The 11,154-nt window shown below is 34.2% G+C and overlaps 1 protein-coding gene across 1 annotated transcript; it reads left to right on the top strand.

Annotated features, from left to right (window-relative positions):
- Positions 1-8,709: 8,709 nt before the first annotated feature.
- Positions 8,710-10,715, top strand: LOC111490494 (protein PHLOEM PROTEIN 2-LIKE A9-like). The gene is made up of 3 exons (XM_023139142.1): positions 8,710-8,945; positions 9,054-9,130; positions 10,106-10,715. Exons 1-3 carry the CDS (start codon positions 8,883-8,885, stop codon positions 10,488-10,490), a joined length of 525 nt encoding a protein of 174 aa, XP_022994910.1. The 5' UTR covers positions 8,710-8,882; the 3' UTR covers positions 10,491-10,715.
- The last annotated feature ends 439 nt before the right edge of the window (positions 10,716-11,154 follow it).

Here is an 11,154-nt window from a genome sequence, read left to right as displayed (position 1 = left end):
CATTTGTGTGTTCATTATCAGGCCCCTTTATTGATGATAGATTCTGCAGGTTTCTTCTTTGATTAAGATCACCAAGCGCTTCTCCTGTAGCTGCCCATGCTTAGCAAATTGTTGGTGAGATTGGGGACATAGTAGACATTTGTCACGGTTTGTGTGATACCTTCAACTTCGAATCTGACACTGCCTCTTTCTTCAACTGCCAATTTTGAGCTATTTCCCAACCTGACAGTGTGTTTGAAACTTTCATCAAGCTCAACGAACCATGTTTTGTCCCCTGTCATATGATTTGAGCACCCGAAATCGAGAAACCAAATGTCTTCTTTTTCAACTTTACTTTTCTTTGTGTACGCCATCAATAGCAGTTCTTCCTCCTTGTCAAATTCAGCATAAATGACAGCTTCTTTTCCTAAGCCCGGACATTCAAATTGGTAATGTCCTGCTTTCCACATCGAAAACAATTGACTTTTTCTAAGCCCGGACATTCAAATTGCTAATGTCCTTACTTTCCACATCGAAAACAGTTGAAAGCCGATCAATTCACAAAAGATCTACCTCTTCCCCATCCTCTAGTGTAACCTCTTCCTCTCTCCAATATCCCTCTGTCTCTTCCTTGTCTATACCTTGGTACATTCTCCACCTACAGAACCTGCTCTTCACTCCTCTTATCAATCACCTTTTGTTCATGTACAAGCAAAGATGTATGTAATTCATCGACTGTTAATTGGTCAATGTCCTTGGATTCTTCAATTGAGCATACTACGAAGTTGAATTTATGGGTGAGACTTTGAAGTATTTTCTCAACAATTTTAACATCCGGCATATCTTATTCGCATATTTTAACTCTTGAAAAATACTCAGAAATATCTTCTCCTGCTTTCATCTCTAAAGTTTCGAATGTTTTGCGAAGTCGTTATAGTTGGGCTCGCTTCACTCTAGCATTTCCTTGATACTTGAGTTTCATTGAATTCCACAATTGCTTGGAAGTATCATTTTGAATGATAGTTTTCAGAATACTCTTATCAATGAATTGAAAGAGATAATTCTTTGCTCTGAGATCTTTGAGCCTTGCTTCATTGATTTTCTTTTGCTGGGCTACGCTTAATGCTTCGTTTCCTTTTGTTTCCTCAAAACCAGATTGAATAGCACTCCAATATTCCTTGGAACGCAAGAGATTTTCCATGACCAAACTTCAATGCGCATAGTCTCCATCGAATTTAGAAACACATGTTGTAGCAAAGCTTTCTGAATCATTTGCCATTTGTTCAGTGTTTTTCCTCTCAAACACTCGATTTGTGTATTTTTTCTTCCCAGTCCAATTAGGCTATGATACCAAATGTTAGGAATGGAGGGAGAAATCTCTTCAAATCCGATATGACTAAATCTGGTATGACTAATTCTAATTCAAATAACTAAAACAAATCTAATCCAAATAATCCAATCAAATCTAATCCAAACAGGGATATGATATACTCATGTCCTTGTCTCTCTCCGAGGCTACCTCATTGCTTTTATGATTCCTCTATAAGACCTTGCCAGGGGCAATCTGCTTAAGAATCTCATATTACAACCCTTTAGATCCCTTATGAGAATCTTGATAAGCTTATTTTCATAAAAGAGAACCTCTCTCAAAGGGAGTATTTCATGCTCAATAATGTGCAAAGGGTCCAAGGTGTACTTATGCAACATAGACACATGAAATATGCATGACAGCGAAGGTAAGTGGCAACACCAGTTTGTACGGTACTGGCCCAATCCTGTCTAAGATCTCAAAGGGGCCTAAGAATCTCGGGTTCATGTTGCTCTTCTTCTTGAATCTCAACATCCCTCTCATAGAAGCAACTATTAGGAAAACATTCCCCCACGAAAAACTTGAGGCCCTTCCTACAAAAGTCTACGAAGCTTTTTTGTTGGCTTTATGTAGTATATATTCTCTATCTGATCTTCTTTACTGCTGCATTAGTAATATGAACTAACTCTAATCCTAGAAGTTTATGTTTATCCACCTCTTTGTGGAAAATAGCATACCAACACTGATGGTCATATAGAGCCTCAAATGGTACTATATGGATGGTTGCCGATTAATTATTATTATAAGAAAACTCTATTAGATGCAAGTGTTCATCCCAATAGCCTGCGAGATCTTTAATACATGTCCTCTATTATTTGGTTCAACCTCTTAATCTATCCATCTACCTATGTATGGAATACCATACTAAACTTGAGTTGTGTACTCATCGCCTTATGCAAACTCTTCTAGAAGTACCAAGTAAACCTTGAATCTCAATTTGACACCATGAAAACTAGAACACCATGCTAACAGACTATCTCCTTTATATATAACTATGCCCTTATGTCTACTCGATATGTGGCTTTGTTAGTAATGAAGTGAGTTGTCTTGGTCAACCTATTGGCGATGACCCAAATGACTGTGAAACCCTTCTTGGTCTTTGAAAAAATTGAGATGAACTCCATAGACACGTTCTCCCACTTCCACTCCCACTTCCACGAAGGGACATTGAGCGACTACAACAACCTTGAAGGCCATTGTCTCAGTGTCTATACCTATAAACAAGTCAAATATCGACTAACATACTCAGCAACATCCTTCATTCCTTGCCACAAGTAACATGTCTTTAAATTTTGGTACATTTTTGTATAACGTATATGATGTGTTATGGACTTTAATCATAATCTCTTTTAAGATTTTCTCATCTCGTGGTATGCATAAACGACCTTGCCACAACAAACCATCATTTGATGGGATTGTAAACCCCTCTAGTATATCAATTTTCTATTGTTGCTAGATCTTGTTGAAAGTTAGTATCGTTTAAGATTGTTTGGATAAAGCATAGTGTAACTTTAAATATTTTACTTACATTGAAAAATAATTATTGCATGACATTGGTGGAACTTGAAGGTCTTAAATCATTTGAAAAATAAAATATAAATTGTTATATGACAATACATAATACGTCTTAACAAATAGACAATAAATAGATTTGGAGTTACCTGCTTCAATCTTAGAACAAATCTCCAAATCTTCAAGTTGTTGAGGAATATCTAACGATACTGATTTTCTACCGATCCAATTTTGTGTACATATCAAAGCTTCCACTGTTTTAGGTGTTCAAGAGCTCCTAAAAGAATCAAGAATCCTCCCACTCATACTAAATGCTGATTCAGAAGATACCGTCGACACTGGAATGGCCAAAACATCTTGGGCAATTTTCAATAAAACTTCTATACTTAAACTCATTTGTTTTCCACCATGCCAAAACATCAAAATTATCATCAAGTTCTTCACTAGGGTCAGATAAATATCGATCCACATCATTCTTTAACTCGAGTGAATGTTGCTCTTCTCTTCTTCGTTTGTATCTTGATAATACTAATATTGAACCACTCAAATTCTCTTCATCAATTGTGTCCATCTCCATACTCATGGACTTAGAAGTGAGTCTTGATTCAGATTGATGATGATCTTCAGCATTATCATAAAACTTGTAGTAATCATACAAACGAATTAAATAATTCTTTATGTCATCCACCATCACTTTAGCCATAGCATTTTCGTAAATATTCGAAAAGCAAAATGATATATAATCCAATTTGTAATGAGGATCGAGTACCACTGCTATGAATATCAACTTATTAATTTTTTCCACTGAGCCCCAATATTTGTCATACTTAACTTTCATATTTGAACTCATGTTACTTGAAACAGAGTTCACATTTGTACTCCACTGAATTAAAAGTTCTCAAATACCCCAAAGTTCATAAAAATAAGAATTAGAAGTCACATGTAAAGAACCACTTATCTTCGTAGTGACATCATAGAAAATCTTCAAAAACTTTATAAACACTGCAACATTTTTTCAATCATCAATGGTTGGTGGCCCTATTCTTTTGTTTCCATGATCCCCCTCTTTGAAATAATCAACATAATTTAATTCTCCCTCCTCTAATACTTTTTCAAATTTCAAGGCATGATCAAGCATCAAATAAGTAGAATTCCATCGAGTCGCCACATCCAAACAAACAAGTGCTTTACATTTAATTTTTTCTTGTTCAACACGATCTTTAAATTTTGTCAATCTCTTGGGGGATGATCTAACATACCTCACAGCATTGCGAACACTAGAAATGGAGTCATGCATTTCTTTAAGCCCTTCATTCACAATCAAATTAATTATGTGAGCACAACACATCAGGTGTAATATTTCTTCATCTAAGACAAGTGAATTCCAACTTCTAAGCCTTCTCATAATATATGAAATAGCTATATCATTGGACTTACATTATCAACTCTGATAGAGAAAACCTTATCGATTCTCCATTCCAATAAACAACTCTCAATAATCTTGCCAATAATCTCTCACTTGTGGTTAGCAACTTGACAAAAGTTGATAATTCTTTTATGCAAATTCCATTATGAATCAATAAAATGAGTGGTGATTACCATGTAATTAATATTTTACAACGAAGTCCATGTGTCAGTGGTAAAACAAACCCTCTTGGAATGACTGACTAAAAAATCTTTGAACTTCTTTTTTTCTTCTAGATAGAGCTGAAATATATCTCTAGCAATGGTTACTCTTGACGGATGGTCAAACTTAGGACATGCAATACTACAAAACAATTTGAAACCCTCATTCTCTACAAATTTAAATGATAATTCATCCATAATTATCATCTTGGCACATGTTGCTCTACATCTTGTTTGACTAAATAATGAAGTAACAATATTACTATCACCCTTTCCATCCATTGAACGTTGAAAACTTAGAGTGGTTTGTCCTTTGTCCTCCACCTTATATGTGTACTTCCTACACTGATTTTTTAAGTGCTTCCATAACGTGCTAGTTACACAAGAATTAGTATCACAAGCATACTCCTTAGAACAATAGTTGCATTTACACCTCTTATTATTGTTCTCTGATCTTGTAAAGTGATCCCACAGGGTTGATTTACTGGGTTATAATTACTAGAGCTACTTGCACATATTGTTGCGCTATTGTTTCTCATCTATAAAAAGTAAAATAGAACTATTATGAACAATTATCATAGAATGCATCAAGGTTAAAATATACAATCAGTTTTTGCAAGGGGATATAACAAAAAGAGAAAAAACGAAAAAAAAACTTACCTGTTATAGCGTTCCAGGAGACTAAAGAGAGAAAGACGGCGCGCGCGAAAGAAACAAGACAAAGAACGCTAGAGAATGCTATGGAGAGGAGTTGAAATGAATTGGACAGGAGAAATGAAGTGTAGAGAAGTGAAGTTGAAATGAATTGCAGACTGCGGAGGAGAAATGAAGTGTGCATAGGAGAGGAGTTGAAATGAATTCCAAAGGAGAGGAGATGATGGCAGAGGAAGGGATAGCAAAATAAAATGAATGTCAAAGGAAGGATTGAGTTAAATGACAGAAAGGAAGGAATGAAATTTGTGTAAAAATTGGAGAGGGATGGCTGTTAGATAAAACCTGAGTTTTTTTTATAGTTTTTCCTTATTCACACGATTTCAGAAAATTTCTGTTTGACCATTTCATAAATCACGTCGAATAGATCACCAAAGTTTTAGACGGAAATTTTGTAGGGAGTGGCACAGATGGAGTGGCACACATTTAGTTGGCCACTCTACAGGCATATTTAGAATATTTTATATTTTAAATAGGAGATTTGTTGCGAATAAACAATAACCTGATTTTGAACGCAGTGAGAATTTAGTTATCCTCTCTCTCCTTTTTTTACGCATTTTTTCTTCCAACCAATTTCCTCTCGCCGAACAATCCATCACTGGCAAGAACTCAGCAATAGCAGAGGGAAAGAAAGAGAAATTTCTTTCACCACTGAGGTAATTATTGGGTTGTGAAATGTCAGCTTGGGCTTGGGCTTGGGCTTGGGCTTGGGTAAGAAACTAGACAAAAGTCTCTGTATATTGGGCTTTGACTTTGGGCCTTTGGACTTTAATTTCATTTTTTTTTTTTTGTAGTTTCGAGTTGGGCTGGGTTTACCCAATCATTTTCTTTTGGTACCCGAATCCAACCCAAATCAGATCGAGTTAAAAAAAATGGACCCAACCCAAACCCGAAATCCAACACAACCCAACCCTTATATTTCGGGTTGGGTCGGGTCGGGTTCCCGGGTTTCCGGGTTGGGTGTACACCCCTATAAAGGTAAAGGAATATTTTGAGAGCGTATGGAAAAGTGGCTCCTCTCGGGTTGGCTCATCGATTCTCAGCTCAGCTTCGTGCGTTGGCTCGTCTTTGCGGCTCGCATCGGCTCAGCTTCTCGACTTAGTCGACTCGGTATAAAAATTTCATACAATTTCCTAAAGTTTCTTCCCTGCTAAATTCATTGAGGTTAGTAAGACTCACTAATATTCAATTTTAGGTAGTTTAGGGACTTATAATGGAAATGTTCATCATGTTTAGCTAGAATAAGATATGAATATGCCCTAAAATATGTGATATGGTTTGATATAGGTGAAATTAAGCATTAGAATATAGTTTTTGAAGCAACTACTGAGTAATTAGTAACTTCCACTAATGCTAACCAAGCAAGTGACCTTACTGTTGGAGTTAGATATATTGAGTGATATGATGGTGCATGTCTTGTGGCCCCTATATACATCATATTCTTTTATGCTATGCTTATGTGTTCCATGTGTAGACATATGATGCAATGTTATGTATGCATGTCATATCCATTAGGTAATGTTATAAATGAAATGAAATAGTATGTATGTCATGTTATGTCTCACCATGCGATGCGAAGTTATGTGATAGATAATGTGATGATATCCATGTATACATACTCCATTTATGTAATGTTATGGATGAAAAGGAGAAACGGAATGATGTTAATGTTATGTCATGAATGTAAACTATGGGGACTTCATGCATGTATGTATGTCATATGCATCGGGATACTTTCTCGTTATGTTATATTAGCACAGACGCATACGTTCGATATTTATGTTTTCCATGATATTATGCGGACCTTTCCTTTTTTGTGGGGTTTGATGACGTGTAATGCGTTATGCCTGATCAAGCCATACCCAGGGGGTACGCATAACGAGTCTGCCTGGTGGGTCCATGTGCGCATACATAGGATATGTGTGGGGAAGTACCACACGTCCAACCCTACATACCCTGAACTGGAAGAGTCCAAGGGCATGTTACGATTTTAAAGGATAGTCCGAAATCATGTTATATGTCTAATTACATCACTAACTCCAACAGTGGAGTGACTAACGGAGTATTTCTTAAAATGCTCAAGCCACGTGTTACCTTATATTTTATATGTAAATGTAAAGCTCTCATGCAGAAAAGACTATGAAAGTTGAGATAAATCATGATAGGATAGGAGTATAATGCATTGAATTTCATTAATAGTTGATAGGTGTTTTATTTTAGGTTCAAAGACCGTTATTTTAATTAATTAATTAATTAATTTAACTGAATATGTAAATCTATGACCGTATTTTAAAACTATTTATTATGAATTTCCACGTATATGTTTAAATGACATCAATTTTTATTTTAGTAAAAGTAAAAGGTTGGTTGGTAAAACATCTCATTATTTATTTCCTGATTCACCACTTAATTTTAAATACATATTTTTAAAAAATTACTTTTCAAATAATTAAAAAGAATAAATAATAAAAATTAATTATAAAATAAAATAAATATTTACCCAAAATTGTGTTTGTTTAAAATTAATAATAAATTCATATTAATTGGGTTTAATTTAACTAAACTAGATTTAATTCATGAATAAACTCAATTCATAAAATTTTCATTTATATGAATATAACTTAATCAAAATAAATTCATAATCCAACCCAAACAATATATATTCGGTTGGATTGATTAGATTTTTCGAATCGATCATATTTTTTGAATACCCATTATGTATATGTTTTGACCGTGGACACTACACCGACATACACGCATCCTTGTTCACACAATATGCTTATTCCAACATTCTTATCTTAGGTACCACCTCGAACTATTCAACCAAAATCTTCTTGACAACCTCACTTTATATTTATATATTTGAATTATATGAACAAAGTTACAGTACTTGCAATAACCTTGGCTTCTCTTTCAGAAGAGGAGAGCATGTCAAAATTTAGTGCTAACTTATTGATAATTTGAATTAGTGAAGATATTCGTAATCAGTTAATATTTAGAAAATATATTAGTTATAAAATATATCTTACATATTAGTAATTAGTTGATTTGTAGCATATTTTATTTTATTCTCAAGATTTAGTTAGTTTATATTTTTTTATTTGTACGTATCAATTGGTATATTGTATCCCATTTAAACGTTGTGAATATCAATCAAAATTGAATCTCCTATCTAAATTCTATTTTGAAGATTGAACCTTGATTCAATTCTATTTCTCATTCTTAACTCTTATTATTTGTTTGAATAATAATATTTTCAGATCTATTTGATAGATATGGTGTCAAAGTAAAAGTAAAGTATAAAAAGAAAAAGAAAAAGAAAAAGAAAAAGAACACGAGAGATTCCGAAGGCAGAATTTATTCTTGCTTGTAGAAACAATAAAAACAAAGGAAGAAGCTTCATGAATGAATCAAAACTAAACAAAACCCTTTTTTTTTCTTTCTTTTTGTGCTAAAGGAAGCTTCTTAACACCACCCATCATTCAATCTTTCAACTTTATCATCATCTTTCCCATGGAAAATATAATAATGCATATGTTCTTTCTAGACAACCCCTTTACTTTTTCTTTTTCCCATGGCGTTGTTCTTATCTACTAACACCCTTTCTTCTTCATTCTATAAATAATTCATTTCAATTCCTCTTTGTTCATCCTTTTTCATTCAAGTTCTTAATTTTTCTTGTCCAATGATGCAAACTGGGCCTCACAAAGTTGCAGAAGAAGATGCCTTTTACAAGGAAAAGGATAAGGTTTGGTTGTTGGATAGCCTTTGTGATTTCTTTTCTTTAAATTATTGTATGGAACTCATGATTTTTATTAGTGTTCTTATAGTTTTTTAATGTTTGATCTTTGAAAAGGTCATAATTTATCCGAGAGGCTTTAATATCACATGGGGCAATGATCATCGTTATTGGCGTATTGTCAACCCCAACGAGTAAGTGTCAATTTACTTGAGCTTTTTGATAAATGGTAAATTAACTTGTCATAAGAGTAATGGATAATTTAGTGTGTACAACCTTATATATTGTGTTAATTTTAAAGCTAGGATTCGAATAGGACGCTTCTTTCTTATTATTACTAGTTTTTTGATATCTAAACCTATGATCATTCCCTAAATTAGTCAATGTGGAACTCTCTTTCAACAATCCTCCTCTCGAACAAAGTATACTATAGAGCCTTCCAGGTCTATGAAGCCCTCGAACAAAGTACACCCTTTGTTCGGTACCCCGCGAACAACCTCCCCTTAATCGAGACTCTACTCCTTTAGAGTGCTCGAACAAAGTACATCATTTGTTTGACAATTGAGTCACTTTTTACTACACTTTCAGGACTCATAACTTTTTTTTGTTTGACATATGAGAATTCTATTAACATGACTAAGTTAAGGACATGAATCTAATACAATGTTAGACATTACGACCTTCGCAATGATATAATATTGTCCACTTTGAACCTAAGCTCTCGTGGCTTTGATTTGGGCTTTCCCAAAAGGCCTCATACCAATGGAGATGTATTACTTACTTATAAACTCATAATCATTACCTAAATTAGCCAACTCTCTCCCAAACAATCCTCAGTATAGATGATGTTTAATGAAATTAGCTAAGGTGTGTGCAACCTAATCTGATATCAAATTAAGTTATTGGGTTTTGTTGGTTTTGATTCTCGATCGAAACACACCGAAATAAATAACCGAAACAGAAAGAGATATAATAAATAACACGATTACTTGAGAACAAAACACGCTATTCAAACAATTCTTCTCCTAGAAATACTCTACCATTAATAACATTTTCTAAAAATGCTCCACCACTAATAACTTCTAAGCTCCTTGTTCGACTTTGAACAAGTAAAGCTCATTGACTCATCGGGCTCGAGCGATCTAACAAAGTTGGGTCATTTTGTGCAGGTCGGAGAATTTGAGCTTGGCCGAGCTGAAACAAGTTTCATGGCTTGAAGTGACATGCTCAACTGATAATGTAGAGCTTGGAAAGAATTACAAAGTGGGTTTCAATGTTTCACTAAGGCCAGATGCATTTGGATGGAAAGGGCTTGATGTTTATGTAATGGCTAAGGTTGGGAAGTCAGGAAACTTCTTCCCTAAGAAAGTGTCTCTTGGAGACGACCACCCAAATCAAAATTTTATCATTCCTAAGACGCCTTTAGTAATCCCAATTGATCCTTCAACAGCCAAAGAGAACAGGAGCATCCACCTTGGGTTGTATGAAGTTTGGAGTTCAAAGTGGAAGGGGGGATTGCAGATCCACAATGCATTCATTGAGAAGATTGACTAAACTTTGAGCCATAATCCTATGAGGGATATGAGATTAAGGATATCTTTGTTGTTGTTGATTCATTGATATGTTGAAGTCTCGTTTTGTTGCTTAATTGAATGCTATTTATTATTATATTGCTGAATCTATAGCCAAAAACTCGAAACGAGATTTAGGAAGGACGAGGATCATTTAGTTCGAGATTTTGTTTCAGATGTTCAGAAATAAAATGACTTATGATGTCTAGAAATTAGGGGTGTTTATAGATTTGGTTAGGTGAACAAGAAAGTTTTTTTTAGATCCAGCTCAATTATTTGGGCGGTAAACTTTCAATTCAAACAATTCTTATTAAATAAGGAATATAATTCATCCCAACCATAAACTTTTTGAGTTGAGTTAGTTTAGATTTATTCAAATTTTTATTTTCAATAAAAGTTAAATGTTAGTAACGGTAACCCTTTAGTTTCCTATTGAAATCAATTGCCACTACATGCATGGCATGTCTATAATGCGCGGAAAATTCATTTAAATGTGTCATAACGAAACCATAGACTTATGATCGCTTGTAAAGGTATATAGTAAAATGGTGTAAAATTTACAAGTATACACTATCACAATTGGAGTAATAAATAAATTATGGATTCCAAAAAAAAAAAAAAAAAAAAAAATTGTTTTTTTTTGTTAC

Source organism: Cucurbita maxima, unplaced genomic scaffold (genome assembly GCF_002738345.1).
Source record: "Cucurbita maxima cultivar Rimu unplaced genomic scaffold, Cmax_1.0 Cma_Scf00015, whole genome shotgun sequence".
Taxonomy (NCBI): domain Eukaryota; kingdom Viridiplantae; phylum Streptophyta; class Magnoliopsida; order Cucurbitales; family Cucurbitaceae; genus Cucurbita; species Cucurbita maxima.
This window is presented reverse-complemented; position numbering and strand designations above follow the sequence as displayed.

Coding starts and splice junctions, on each gene's coding strand:
- LOC111490494 (XM_023139142.1), top strand. CDS start 8,883: ATGATGCAAACTGGGCCTCACAAAGTTGCAGAAGAAGATGCCTTTTAC. Junction 8,946..9,053: donor TTTACAAGGAAAAGGATAAG/GTTTGGTTGTTG, acceptor ATCTTTGAAAAG/GTCATAATTTATCCGAGAGG. Junction 9,131..10,105: donor CGTATTGTCAACCCCAACGA/GTAAGTGTCAAT, acceptor CATTTTGTGCAG/GTCGGAGAATTTGAGCTTGG.